Source organism: Trichoderma evansii (assembly GCF_050947405.1).
Source record: "Trichoderma evansii strain SZMC 28006 chromosome Unknown GGI43scaffold_4, whole genome shotgun sequence".
NCBI lineage: Eukaryota > Fungi > Ascomycota > Sordariomycetes > Hypocreales > Hypocreaceae > Trichoderma > Trichoderma evansii.
Genome location: NW_028145202.1, coordinates 603,591 through 617,787, shown reverse-complemented (window position 1 = coordinate 617,787; position 14,197 = coordinate 603,591). Strand labels below are relative to the sequence as shown.

The 14,197-nt window shown below is 46.7% G+C and overlaps 5 protein-coding genes across 5 annotated transcripts; 4 read left to right on the top strand and 1 right to left on the bottom strand.

Moving 5' to 3' along the window:
* Positions 1–395: 395 nt before the first annotated feature.
* GGI43DRAFT_421136 (major facilitator superfamily domain-containing protein) lies at positions 396–2,099 on the top strand (the record flags this gene model as incomplete). Its single annotated transcript, XM_083207904.1, has 6 exons — positions 396–465; positions 530–758; positions 811–1,322; positions 1,381–1,460; positions 1,512–1,732; positions 1,787–2,099. 6 exons carry the CDS (start codon positions 396–398, stop codon positions 2,097–2,099), a joined length of 1,425 nt encoding a protein of 474 aa, XP_083063191.1.
* A 1,219-nt stretch (positions 2,100–3,318) lies between these two features.
* Positions 3,319–5,237, top strand: GGI43DRAFT_381055 (luciferase-like domain-containing protein; the record flags this gene model as incomplete). The annotated part of the gene is made up of 8 exons (XM_083203068.1): positions 3,319–3,376; positions 3,447–3,587; positions 3,676–3,880; positions 3,940–3,952; positions 4,018–4,077; positions 4,141–4,697; positions 4,770–4,947; positions 5,010–5,237. 8 exons carry the CDS (start codon positions 3,319–3,321, stop codon positions 5,235–5,237), a joined length of 1,440 nt encoding a protein of 479 aa, XP_083063190.1.
* Positions 5,238–5,437: 200 nt separating this feature from the next.
* Positions 5,438–6,607, top strand: GGI43DRAFT_397747 (cyclophilin-like domain-containing protein). The gene is made up of 5 exons (XM_083205149.1): positions 5,438–5,701; positions 5,827–5,852; positions 5,948–6,093; positions 6,155–6,292; positions 6,362–6,607. The coding sequence occupies exons 1-5, from the start codon at positions 5,664–5,666 to the stop codon at positions 6,560–6,562; spliced, it is 549 nt and encodes a 182-aa protein (XP_083063189.1). The 5' UTR covers positions 5,438–5,663; the 3' UTR covers positions 6,563–6,607.
* A 247-nt stretch (positions 6,608–6,854) lies between these two features.
* Positions 6,855–9,422, bottom strand: GGI43DRAFT_432074 (glycoside hydrolase family 55 protein; the record flags this gene model as incomplete). The annotated part of the gene is made up of 3 exons (XM_083209511.1): positions 8,985–9,422; positions 7,094–8,921; positions 6,855–7,027 (listed from the first exon to the last, which is right to left on the bottom strand). The coding sequence occupies exons 1-3, from the start codon at positions 9,273–9,275 to the stop codon at positions 6,855–6,857; spliced, it is 2,292 nt and encodes a 763-aa protein (XP_083063188.1). The 5' UTR covers positions 9,276–9,422.
* Positions 9,423–13,574: 4,152 nt separating this feature from the next.
* Positions 13,575–14,029, top strand: GGI43DRAFT_381052 (At2g23090 like protein; the record flags this gene model as incomplete). Its single annotated transcript, XM_083203067.1, has 4 exons — positions 13,575–13,583; positions 13,674–13,748; positions 13,810–13,880; positions 13,954–14,029. The coding sequence occupies 4 exons, from the start codon at positions 13,575–13,577 to the stop codon at positions 14,027–14,029; spliced, it is 231 nt and encodes a 76-aa protein (XP_083063187.1).
* Between the last annotated feature and the right edge of the window lie 168 nt (positions 14,030–14,197).

Sequence of the window (14,197 nt, the reverse complement as noted above, 5' to 3'; positions counted from 1 at the left end):
ATACGTAAACTAGAATTATTCCTTTATCACTTTGTTATCTGATTTTTTTTAGTCCAGATTAATGGTTCTCGCCATCTAAACCCCTCGGCGATGACGTGCTGGCAAGCATGCGTTTCGCAAGAACCGCCTTAGACCCAGTCTATCGGTAGTCATAGACCCGATGTCGCAATCAGTCTGCGGATTGAACAAGATAGGTGCGGGAGTTCAAGTACCGGCGGATTAAACCCTTTTGGAATAGTAAGAAACCGGCGTTGAAGATGTGTGCTGATGTAGGAATTGATTGATATTGAGGAAGATGCCCGAGATTGAAAGCCTTCTCTCACGAGTTCGATCCCTCAGTTTTGGCGCTCCTCAATATTCCTCATTAATTTTGTTAAGGAGAAAAATAATTCGCAATGTCGGATAAGGAAGACCATTTTGCCTCCTCTGATGTGACGCCGCTGCCCAAGGATCAGCGGCATCCAGGTAAACCTCATTGTGAGAGCTTCGATAACAGGTTTTGAAGCTAATCACATCTTTTTTAATATAGTAAAATGGTATCGATCAACGTTTTACAACATGACCATCCTCGGTCTCTGCAATTTGGCAGCACCAGGCATATGGGGAGCCATGAACTCTCTGGGAGCTGGAGGAAGCCAGTCACCGCAGCTTGTAAACGCGGCTAATGCATTGACATTCTGCCTTATGGTCGTGTCGTGCTACTTTTCAAGTGTGATCATTCGCTATATTGGAGTTAAAGGCGCTCTGGTCTTCGGAACGTAAGTTTATTTTCCACCCTTAGCTGCTGTCTTATGCTGAGAGGTTGTGCAGAATGGGATATGCCCCATATGCGGCTGGCCTTTACACGAACAACAGATTTGGCACCACCTGGCTCGTTATTCTAGGCGCTGCTTTGTGCGGCATATCTGCAGGAACTTTTTGGGCTGTAGAGGCTGCCATTGCCATTGCTTACCCAGAGCCTTGGAACCGTGGAAAGTCTCTGGGCTGGTGGTTGACCTTCCGTGTCATGGGACAAATCATCGGCGGTGCTATCAATCTCGGCTTGGATTCAGACAGGAACACGGCAGGCAAGGTATCTTATACTGTCTACATCATTTTCATTACTATTCAAGCCGCTGGAGCTCTGGTTGCTCTGCTACTCAACAGGCCTCAGCATGTAGAGCGTCAGGATGGCAAGAAGGTTCAGCTGGCTATTGTGGAAAACCCCTGGTACGAGATTAAGGCCACTGCCAAGGCATTCATAAAGCCTCATTTTCTCTTAATCGTCCTCTGGATTGGACAGGCCGTGTTTTCGGAAGCCGTTTATTTCACCTATCTCTCTCGTAAGGCCTCTCATTACTAACCCTACCATCTGCTCACTTACTGACTCTATCTTTCAAGTATGGTTCTCCGTCCGAGCTCGAGCACTTGGCTCATTTTTGGGTGGCATTGTTGCTGTCATAATTGGAAATCTCACTGGTGTATGTCGAACTGATGTTGTAATAAAACCCAGCTAACATATCTCGATATAGTGGTTCCTCGATCGTACCAAGGTGCCATTGAAGGTTCGCGCAAGATACACCTTCTGGTTCATTGTCGTAACCCAGGGCGCATGGTGGCTTTGGGCCACAGTGCTTTCCACACGATACAGACGCTCTCTGCCTACGTACGACTGGGCAGATTCTGGCTTTGGGTCAGGTTTCGGTGTTTACGTCTTCTTGACCTTTGGATTTCAGATCAATTACCTCTTTCTGTAAGACATATTCTACGATATATCGTTTGTTGATTCATGACTAACGCCCTTTAGCTACTTCATTGTCACCCACTTGGCCAAGGACCAGGGCGAAGTTATCCGATATGCAGCCCTCCTACGAGGTACCGAATCTGCTTGGCAGGCCGTCAGTTATGGCCTGACATCCTTAACGGTATTTGCGCAAGTCGGTGGCATCTACATGAATTTTATCCTGTGGGCTATTGCCATTCTCCCAGCATGGCTGGTCGTACGACACATTGGCAACAAGGATGGGCAGTGGGATCAAGAGTCGAGAGGGTCAGATGAGTCGCCAGAGGTTTTGGCTACCGAGGAGACTGTTACTCCATCAAAGGCTCATGAGGCATAAGAAAAAATAGATGTACATCTACCCCTAATATATAATATCCCTTAGCTATTCTTTATCCTCGGCTACTCCATGCTCTTTAAGGATGTAACTATAGCCATATAATCATAGTCACCAAATCCAAGCTGGGATACAACATAAATAAAACCACTAATAGCTACAATTTTTAGTAATGGAAATAAAAAGAAAGAGGCTTTTTCTTCTATTACGATGAGAGAGGTATATTTTATTGCGTAACATTAATATACGCAATGATCTAGACAATATTCACAAGCTGATTTAGTCATAATTGATCATGGTTATAGCAACGTAGTATCAATTACATGTATGTGAATCTCGAAATATTGCCTAATACGGAAATATTTCTTTACTTCTCGATGGAGCGATACAAGTAAGACCCATCTTCATCTCGGCCAACTACATCAGCCCATCTCAGCAAAGCCAAGGTGAGATATCGCCGAGATAGGGATGTGAAAATGCAGCTCTTTGGATTTGATTGGATTGACGCTTTCTCAAGGATTGGTCATTCAGCGCATGAACTACGAGATGTAGGTATAATGCCCGCATGTGGGCTCCCGGCGGTTATCTAGCCTTGCGTCTCCGTATTATTCCCATTTTAGCAAAATATACGCACTTTTAACGAAGCAAGTCTCGAAATAATTATGGGCTTTGCTATGTTTAATCAAGCTTACTCTACATTAGCATCGCTAGATATCTTTAGCGCGTTTCGTTCCGAAGTTGTGGCCGTTATTAAAGGTTGTCGCCCAATGGCGGTATCCCCACCCACACTGACGTGATTTCCAGGAAGCTCAGAGCTCGTCTCCACGACCACGCATCGCCAGAAAGGGTAATCTGGAGGAAGCTGTTTGGAGAGCTACAGTCTGATAGGCGCATCTGGCCAACTCTGCCGTATTTACCCAGAACCGCAATCATTCGAGATCAACGCTTGGGGTGAGAGGGGCCGTCTTGCGTGATTGTATCGCTCGAATTGCACCATCCTATCTACCACTTGGCTCTTACACGGCCGTGGCCGCCGCATACGGAAGAGACCGAAGATCGGACATGTGATTTAGAGGGTCATTTAGAACGCGTGTGATATCGCGGCAATATAACTAAGCAGTATGAGATAGCATGTGTGTGCTGCTTCAACAATTGTCTCTCCTTGGATAGCAACCAGGAACAATCAAGGACATCATCTTGCTGTATACACCATTTTACAGCCATGGGTTCAGAAATCGGAAAAAAGAAGAGCTTGGTGCTCAATGCCTTTGTAGAGATGTGTGCGTTCAATAATACCATACCCCTTGTTAATATTGCAGAGCACTGACTGCCGCAATTGGTGGGCTGCAGGCAGTGGTCACCAGTCTCCCGGGCTCTGGCGCCATCCTGATGACCAGTCTTCACGCTTCAACCAGATAGACCATTGGACAGAGCTGGCCAAACTTCTAGAAGAGGCCAAGTTCCACGGGATCTTCATTGCCGATGTGTTGGGTAAGGTTTACCAGCTGAATCGAAGCCAATCTCATGCCGGGAGATCGGAAGTATATCGTAGATATTCTAACCTAGTACCGTTATGTAGGTGGTTATGATGTCTATTCCGGCTCGCTAGATCCGGCTATCATCTCCGGTGCCCAATGGCCTGTACATGAGCCCCTTGCTGTCATCTCTGCCATGGCCGCAGTGACAAAGAGCATCGGTTTCGGTGTTACAGTCTCAACGACTTATGAACAACCTTACCACCTGGCTCGAAGACTTTCTACCCTCGACCACCTCAGCAATGGACGGTAAGGCTCTCTCTTGAAGATATATCAAGCATTAGATATGCGGCTAACAACCTTGACAGAATTGGATGGAACGTAAGTTCGGGAGATCTAACCCAACGCAATGCAGTCGACAAGGGGCATGCTAACTGTAGCCGTAGATCGTCACCAGCTATCTGGACTCTGCAGCTAAGAATATGGGCCTAGCCCAACAGCCCCAGGTCAGTGATGTCGCAATAGCTAATGCAAGGCTGCAGTATCGATATATGCTGACTCAGTCATAGCACGATGACCGATACGCTCAAGCAGAAGAATACATCAAAGTGATGTATAAGCTTTTTGAGTCGTCATGGCGAGATGACGCTATTGAACTCAATAAAGAGACAGGCGTTTATACTCATCCTGACCGCGTTCGTAAGATCAATCACAACGGCAAGTTCTTCACAGTCCCCGGCCCTCACATCTGTTCGCCTAGCCCCCAGAGAACGCCGCTGTTACTCCAGGCTGGCACTTCTCGGGCTGGCAAGGTGTTCGCTGCTCAGCATGCCGAGGCTATCTTTGTCTCTGCACATGCCCCGCAGGTGTGCGCCAAGAGTATCGCAGAGATTAGAGAACTGGCCAAAACACAGTATGGTCGTGATCCCAGTAACATCAAGGTCCTTGCACTTGTTTGCCCCATCCTTGGTAGGACTGAGGAAGAGGCCCAGGCCAAGTTAGCAGATTATAGACAGTACGCCTCACACGAAGGAGCTCTTGCTCTCTTCGGAGGCTGGACCGGCATTGATCTTAGCAAATATGGCGATGAAGAAGAGCTGCGAGAGGTTGAGAGCAACGCCGTGAAGTGAGTAGCTCTTTTCCCATTTTTATCCATCCTGTCCTTGCTTGGGCAGTTTTGATACTAAAACTCCAACAGATCCACCGTTCAAGGTTATGCCAGATTCTCTCCTGGCACCGCCAAATGGACCAAGCATACCATCGCCGAGCATGTCAGCTTAGGCGGCAATGGCCCTATTCTCGTAGGCACGCCTTCACAGGTCGCCGACGGACTCGAGGCTTGGGTCAACGAGGCCGATATTGACGGCTTCAACTTTGTCAGTGCATCATTAAAACTGAATACTGAGACTGTATATCTTACTGACTCGTGATCGTGCAGGCTTACACCCTCTTCCCTCAATCCTTCAAAGACATTGTCGAGCTTTTGCTGCCCGAGCTCAAGAAGCGCGGGCTCTTCTGGGACGACTATGCTGTCCCTGCTGGCACTTATCGAGAGAACTTTTACCGCAAGCCTGGCCAGCCTGGACCTCCTCCTGAGCACGTTGCCTCTACGTTCAGATGGAGGGCTGGAGTCTCTGCAGAAGAGGCAGTGATTCCAGAGATTTAGAAGCTCTTGTGATGGAGTATACGTGTAGCCCCATACAGTGCAGATAAAAGATAGCGGATGTTACGAGGGTTCAACCACCGAGCACTAAGGAAAAAAAGTCTGTAGATATAACTATTCTAAAACAAATGCTAGTTAAATGTTCAAATGATGATCTTTTTCTCTGTACATGTAAAATTACACGCTATTGATAGATGTTTGGGCATACAAGCACTGGCACAATACGGCTTAGTGGGGTTAGTTCACCGTTTTCATCACAGTGCGCTTCGTCAAACATTTGATGAGATTCCCTCCTTCACTCATATCAACCACCGACACGAAGACCACACATACAGCGCCAGACAGCGATTTAAAGAGTAGATTCGGAACCTTATCGTAAAATTAATCAACGTACTATAACTCAGCCCTCAAATTCATCCAACATACGCGATGCCGCCTACGCAATTGCCGGTGTCGGGCAATCCACTGTACGTCAAGATAATCAGCCCTGCATCTGTCATGGAGCTTTGGGGTACCAGGAGCATTCACGCGCAGCCCTAGATCCAATGAATATCATAATTTGAGAATAAGAGGCTAATTGAGATGTAACCAGTGTCTTCTTCGACATCACTCTAGGAGGTGCGTCAAATTGTTGATGGCGACGATCATTTTGAGCGTGAAGCATTGGAACGTTATGAAAATTGCATGCAGCTGCTAACAGACTGCTTCACCAGGCGAACCCCTCGGCCGCATCACATTTGAGCTCTTCAAAGACGTCGTCCCCAAAACCGCAGAAAACTTCCGACAATTCTGCACTGGTGAATCCAAAGACTCTGGCGGCCGTCCCCAGGGATACAAAGGATCCAAGTTCCACAGAATCGTAAGTCCTCTCACTTTACTCTTCTTAGCCGCGACGCCCAAATTCTCACGATCATCTTCAGATCCCCAACTTCATGTGCCAAGGTGGAGATTTCTTGAAAGGCGATGGAACTGGATCAACTTGCATTTGGGGCTACAAGTCATTCGATGACGAAAATTTCAACCTGAAGCACGAACAGCCTGGTCTCCTGTCAATGGCGGTAGGTCCGAGATTGCTCTCGACTCTCGTTTGGTCATTTACTATCAAATTTTGCTAATAATGTATCCAGAATGCTGGTCCCAATACCAACGGCTCCCAATTCTTCATCACTACAGTTCCTACACCCTTCTTGGATGGCAAGCACGTCGTCTTTGGGAAAGTTGTCGACGGCATGGATGTTGTGAAAAAGATGGAGGCGACGAAGACGGGCTACCGAGGAAAGGATGTGCCGAATATGGATGTTACCATCGCCCAGTGCGGTGAGATGTAGATCATTTTTCTAGTAAAAATAAGAAGCAACTAATTTCTCTTTAAAGCTTGATATTCCATCCATCAGCACACGGATTTTATGAAGAGACTATTTTCACTATAAAGGCACGATGACGAGTAAAAGAAAACTAATATTGAGAGTCGTAGTTCTGCACAGACCTCACAACCAGTATCATTTTTTGCGCATATACTTGATGTATATTGATATCTACATTGAAATATTTATATACAAGGCGGGGGAGCCTATTTTTTTTTTCCTAGTCACATTATCCAATGCGTTCAAGGTTGGAGCTTTAGGGAGTGTAGCGACCAACATCGCCACCATCTCCACCCCAGGAACCAGTGAAGCCGTTTTGAGTGTTGATCAGCTGGCCAGTTCCTGTTCTTAAGGTGTTTACAGCACCTCTGGAGCACAGTCCAAAGGCCTGGAGGTTGGATGGATTTTGGGCAATCCAGTGCACAACATCTGTATCATCTTATGTTAGCAATGGCATTTCGACTGAATGGAGAAGTATATGTTGGCAAAACTTACCCTGACATGAGAAGTCATTACAGGAGTTGCTCTGGATGTTGTTCGGGCCGCTGAAGAAAGTCCACGAGGCAGAGGCATACGTATAAACGTTGGATCCTCCGTTAATGTAGTTGGCATAGCCCATTCTGCAGGTCTTGTTACCTCCACCGCACCACGAGAAGTCGGGATCTCCAAAGGTGCCAACGTTGGCTACCCAAGGTGCCGGGGGCCACTGCGGAGCGTTGGCACCCTGGTTATAGTTGGTCTCGGACTGGAGTAAAGAAACAACGACATTGCTGGCGCTGTGAAGGTTGAGCTGGTAGAACCACCAATGCTCGCTTCCCACGGCGTACAGCCAAGTTGCCTTGGTGCTCTCCACCAAAACACCTCCCTTTCCTGCAATAGCAGTACCGCCGCTGAAGTTCTCGGCAATGTGGTCCGCAACCCAGTTCCAGACGTTTTGGACATAGGCAGATGAGCCCTTGGTGAAGTGCATACCGTATGATACACCCTTACACGGGTTTGAATTGCTCGTACAGGCGTTCGCCAAAGCAGTAGCGCCTCTGGTTCCACCGACAGTGACCAAACTGTTCCACAGGGCTACGTCTCCGGGCTTGTTGCCGGCCATATTGAACTGGACGATAATAGCACCTGGGAGGACATCGTTGACTGTGAATCGCATGTCTTGAATCTGAGCAACACCAACATCGCCAACACGACCGACTGAGACGACTGGCTGGGGGCTGTTCTCATTCTGGAAAAAGGCGCCGTTACCGGTAATGGTGGCCCAACCCTCACCGACGATGCGTGATCCCGGGGGAATAAAGAGCGTTGATTCGACACGGTACTTTCCAAAGGGGAAGTAAGCAATCTTGTTCTGGTTAGCTGCAAGTTGCAAGATAGCATTGAGATTGGCAGATTCGTCAATGGTGTTGTCACCCAGAATTTTGAAGCCACCGTTCTGGTTGGGATCCTTGACGTTGATGAAATCCGCAACGGTGTTGCTAGCAAAGTTGGGAGGAGAAACATATGGGTAGTTACCTCCAGGGGCGAGAGCAGCAGGGCGCTGGTTGGTGGTCTGGACTGGGCCATAAATGGGGTTTCCATTGACTGTGTTGGCGTAGGAGTAGGTGTTGACATGGCTGGTAGCAGCCAAGGCAGTAGTACCCCGAAGAACGACAATGGGGGAGGTAGTATCTTTGGTCAAGTTCTCGATGACAAAGGAAGGGAAAACGGTGGTCGAGAATGTCACGCCAGAGTTGATGGAGTTTGCGTCAATAAGAGCAACCCAAGGGGCGCCGCCAGTGACGCTGATGCCAGTTCCGCAGGTATCGAAAGTGGAACCGAAGAAGCTGAAGGTGCTACCACCGCTGATGAGCACGGCAACGGTGTTCTGGAAGAAGTAGATGTTATGGAAAGCAGCCTGCTGGTGAGCAGGGATCGAAATTCCGTTCTGGCCGCGCTCAATGCGAACATCAGCAACACCAAGGGTTGAGCCTCTGCCCATGACAATACCAGAGTGTCCGTTACCATTTACAGAGGATGCCATGGTAATCTTCACGTTCTGGAGATGAGCACCTTGAGCAACACCCCACCAGAGGGCAGTGAATGAGTTGCCGCCTGGGATAGCCGTTGTGTCGAGAATCACGTTCTTGATGGCCACTGAGAAGGAAAGCTCTCCCATGGCGCCAGTGGCAGGGTCCTGGCCACTAATGAGAGTTTGATCACCAGAGAAGCCAGCAGCAGCCTTGATGATAGGAGGGTTTGTAGGGTCGCCCATCAAGATAGTATCGGTATTGAAGTATACCGTCTTGGAAAGAGTGTATGTTCCAGGGGGGATATACACCACCTGGTTGCCGATTTAGTTAGCCGCCCAGTATACTTAAATTTTGAAATTAGAGAAGAATCATACTCTGGGCTGTGATGCAAACCACTCGGTGTGGCGAGTACCGCTTCCATCACTAGTGATGGCACTCTGGAGAGAAGCTCCATCTCCTGGGTTGACTGTCTGGTACACTGCATAGTTGAAGTTACCATCAAGATCAGGAGCGAAACCACGAGGCGCGCCAGTATGATCCATGTTGGGATAGTAGAAGCTGGTAGCACGCTTGGTAAGGCCTTCATCATCAGCAGGGGGGCTGGGGGTTGGCGTTGCAGACGCCGCGCCCAGCAGGAGCGCAACAAGCGCTGTGAGCTTCAACATGTTGTCGATCGATGATCTACAGCGTCAAGGTTAGAGGCTCGCCGCTTCGGGATAAAGAAAGACGGATAGCAAGGGGGGCGATCAGATAGAGAGGCACGCGGGCCTTTATAACTCATGGAGCATGTCCCCCATGTCAGCGGAAAGCTCCGAATATCTGTTACTAGTATCTCTCGGTTTCCTGGTCAGAGTCGGCTGGTCATGCCCACAGCTTCTGGATACACATCCCCCAGACCAACCTACTCTCCATTCGGCCCGGATCTACATAGATACTCCTACGTTGATGTTCAAACAGGCAGTAAAATAAGCAGCTAGAATTTCTCCAGAAGGGATAGTGAAAGCTTGAGATATCAGGGGTCGGAAAGCCACCGCCCAAGTATCCAATTGTAGCCAGCAGAGTACTACTACTAGCAGTTAATGCATTCACTCCACTATGGCCGGCAACAGGAAGGTTGAATTACAGTATACTACTAGTATCAGTGAAATCGTTATGAGGTGAGATTTCCAGCCATGCTAGAGGCTTTACGGCAGTCGGATAGCTGCAAATCCCACCAACAGTAGATATTGGGCGTCAAGGACTAGGAGCGGCTTCAAGTGCCTATGGCAGCCTGAGCAGTTCGATCGGAATCATCATAAAAGAGCTGACTTTAATTTCCATTTCAGAAGCTTTCCAAGATTTTTGGTCCCTGCTAAACGAAAATCTCCACATATAACAGTGCAACGCTCCATTACTTCGTTGGCAGGTTATTTTGAGGTGGGCATGATGAGCACACGATCATCGCGTTATGTCGCCTATTCGTCTATTACCGACATATCCAAAGTAAAGTGCTGATTTTTCAAGCGTCTGCATGATTGGGTGACAGATTATCCATCCAGTCCCAGCAGACGGTGTACTGTCGACCGCCCGTTTGGTGGTAAGATGCGTTCATGATGGGCTCTTGCCAAGCCATGATTGGCCGCCAGTGGATCACAGGACTCATACGGGGAACAGCGGCCATTACTGATACTTATACAAGCGTGCGAGGCTAAGGGACAACTAGGGGAAATGCCTATTTGAGGAAAGGATATGCCTCTGCCATTGGTGGAAAACCACAATGTAGCTTAGGAGGTAAGCATCAGAATAAAGTTATATTACTATATAAAGTAGCATTCGGCATGAGCCAGCACAGGTACGTGGTCAGTCACTAATGCAAGCCCACACCCGAGCGCCCTCGGGCTGCACTAGTTGGATCGCGTCAAACACGAGCAACCCGTATAAAAGCAACACGGCTCTGCCAAGGAACCCTGGCCTGTCGGCTGCGGAGCTCCCGGGCCTTTTCAGCTCAACTTCCTATCTTGGCCTGGGTACTGTATAGTAAACAGCAATGGCCACACCAGAGCTGTTTATGCTTACAAGTAAAAACTACGTTAGAAACTTATTCCTGTTATTGTCGCTTTGGGTATTACAGAGTAGGTAGGTAGCTATCTGTCCCGGGACCGCTAGTCCAATACAATTCTATTCAACGACTCGGTTGCCTTTCGGGATCTATCCGGAATGATGGCAACAATTTGACGGGGCGGTGGCAGGCACCTCCAACTACTTTCAACCTCTTCTTTTCCTCCCTTTTTTTCCGTTTTTTTTTTTTTAATGCGTGGCTTGGTGGATATGGAAGTCTTTCGACGTGCACTCCTGTAATTTCAGTCATCTTATTTTCTGATGGGTGCTGTACGAGTGCATGTTAGCAGAAAGTATAAGCCACCAGACACCGCATCTGGAAGCCAAGCTATTACCAGCGGTGTTACTCGATTAGGTAGGTGTTTGTAATTATTGAGTAATTACCAACATCCTCGGCACGGACACCATCGGGAAATCAACTTTATTGATTCTAGATTCTTGCCGTATTCTTCTGGAGCTGGAGTATGAGTTTACCGACGGACAATTTTGAGAATGAGTTGCACCATACTTGTAATTTAATTAAGTTCAAGTTTTACCTCTTGCAGCGGATATTAAAAATTGGCTCGGCGCCTTATAGTGTCATCTGGCCCCTGCAATTGAGTCCACTGACACCTGCTAACATGAACCAACTTAGATACCGCCCCAACATTTCAGGTTAACCCCAGACTGAACTTTGCATGCCACTATTTCATGCGTAAAAAAGGAAACCCGTGACAATTTTTTTTTTCTTGCCATAATTTTTGATTATCTTTGAACTTCAACGGAGCGGAGATATAAACTATAGGGCCTTAGAAAAAGTCAGCCAACTCCCGCTAATTCGTCGAGATTGGGCATAACAATCTTCCTTGTAAAGTCATGTATGTGGTATAGAGCGACAGCATTATCTTGTCTCTCTAGAATACGTTTACGCCTGCTTAGTACTAGCTAGTAATTTTTTTCTTTCCTACTTGAAAATTAAAATCATTGGTTTACCTTTTTATAATACAAGGCATCAGCTGATAGCATGGAGCTGTGCTACTTTTCTGTTCAGTTGTTGTTTTGTACGACTTGAACCGTTTTTCAGCTTACCGCTTTAGAAGCTTTATATTAATAATGATTAACAATTTTACACATTATGATACTCCAAATAGCAATTCAAATTTTGCACTCTTAGCATTAAAGTGTTGTACAAATGTCGTAAGATTAGTCTCAGAAAGGAAAGCTAACAAAATCGGTCCGAAATCTCGCCAGTCTATTGACAGCTTCTACAATATTTTGGCCTCGGGGAAACAATTTAAAGTGATGGAAGCTCGTAGAGCAATTATGCAGATAGTCTGACGGTGCTGGCGTCCCAAAGTTGACAGTACTTTAGAGCATAATGACATGTCACCAAACTACAAGTCTCTTGTGTCATAATACTCGTTTTCGATTTCTTCATGTCTTATTTGCGGCTTATTTATTTCCGTGTTCTGTTCTCTTCTCTCCTTCTCTTTTCAAGTCATTAACTCAAAGTCCTACTAGTTACGCAACCCATGCAAGAGGATAAAGTATCCACCGAGCCGTCATTTAAGCTCATCGTACGCCGTAGTTGATCGAGTCTTGAAGTTGATTTCAGTAATCAGAATAAAGTAGCATTAGTAATGCCATGCAAAAGTCGTCATAGAGCAACGAATTGGACACGTGATTATTGGCGGGAAGAAGAACAGGTTCGCTATATATCCCTACCTCATTCATAGAAATTAACATCCTTGGGCTGTTGCATAGCTTAAAGCCACAAGTAATCAAAACAACCTGTTCATCGCTGATAAAGAAGCTTGAAGCGAAGCGCACCCTGGACGATATATATAGAAAACCGCATGTTCTAGAGATTGAATCGTCGAACGTGGTTATATGGTTCAAGACAAGTGCACATTACGACTACATCTTATACTGCACGTATGCAGTCTCATGGTTCAGTGTAGCTGGCTAAGTTTTGAAGCTGATTTCAGTGATCAGAACAAAGTAAGACACGTAAATCCGCAAAAGAAAACCAGAAGCCAAACTTAGAAAACAAAAAATGAATTAAGATGCGTAGTCTGCTCTTTTAGCCTCCATAAGGAGAGCAATACAATGTCAATGGCACGGTAATTCGTGGTGCACTGCATAGTGGAAATGAAGTTATATGCAAATAAAAATAAATGCCTGGATCTTTCTGAATAGTTCAGCATGCACAGATTCAATACAGAGGCTTCAATCCTTAAATGCCATAACATAGAGTATAGCAAGAGTATTACGATTATAATAAAGAATCAGATTCTCTCCAACTTGTTTAGCAATACTTACCAATACGCCTTGAAGTTGGTGGCAGTGAGTACTACCCTGCAATACAGGAAATAGCTGGAGGTGGCTGTAGATTAGTAAGTATTCCAGCCCATAGTAAATCACTGCTTTAGCAAGAATATTAGTAAGAACTGCAGCAGATGGCAGTAGGAATAAGTAGGTAGTAGTACATGTATTTTCACATGTAAAACCTACCAAAAAGTGTAATCGTTAAAGCCTTGCAAGATGCCAGCTTCACATCTTCATTCACCATGTAATCGCATTATACGTATCAAAACTGCATGTACCATGAACGCTCTGCGGCTCGGCAGTTCCGCTCACCTGACCGCGCGCCATTATGCCGAGCGCCTCTGCAAATTTTCCTCTTAAGCGCTTATCGCATTTCGCCCTATCACTTATCTTGGCTCCTTTCGGTATCGCCTCCCAACTTTCGTGACACCGCTTGAGATTATTTTGCCTCTTCTTTGTAAAAGTACAAAGAAAACACACTGCCGATAATACTCGAGCAATCCTCCTTTACACGCAGATTCCATTTATTTTCCAATTTCTTTTCGCAATAATCCATCACAATGGGCAACGTAAGACATCATTCCCGCCAACTTCCATGCGCTACTTGCACTGCGTCGCTACTACTACCGCCGATCTCTAACTTGTAATGTCTTGTCTAGGGCGCCAAAGCTCAGCAGAAGCGTGAACGCAACGCCAAGGAGGGAAAGGGTGCTGCCAAGTCTCAGCTCAAAGTTGTATGTTTTCCACTTAGATAACTTGTTTCGTCGTCTACCTGCGACTGACCACTTCGTATAGAACGCGCAGGCCATGGACATCCAATGCCAGATCTGCAGGTCCACGTTCCTGAAAACTACAAAGGCTCCTGCGTACGATACCCCTATCCTCTCGCATTCTGTATACCGATTGGACAATTAACTAACTATTACTGCCTTCATTTAGCCTTCTGGAGCACGCTCAAAACAAGCACAGCAAGGGCCTCGCCGACTGCTTCCCGACGTTCGCCGCGGCTTCATAATCGAGCGATGGTTGATTTAAATATCTTGGGAAAATAGAAGTTGCCGGGTCGCCGATATGGCGAAGGGAGTTTGGTCTGGGAGTAGAGCATTATAGCACGGGTATTGATTTCACAAAAAGAAGCACAATGAAACACATCATAGTACAGGCTGCTAAACCTGTGGCGTCC

What these genes read in the sequence shown, in the direction of transcription:
- GGI43DRAFT_397747 (XM_083205149.1), top strand. Translation starts at nt 5,664, where the DNA reads ATGCCGCCTACGCAATTGCCGGTGTCGGGCAATCCACT. An exon ending in CCGGTGTCGGGCAATCCACT is followed by an intron (nt 5,702 to 5,826) that starts GTACGTCAAGAT and finishes AGATGTAACCAG; the next exon opens with TGTCTTCTTCGACATCACTC. An exon ending in CTTCGACATCACTCTAGGAG is followed by an intron (nt 5,853 to 5,947) that starts GTGCGTCAAATT and finishes CTGCTTCACCAG; the next exon opens with GCGAACCCCTCGGCCGCATC.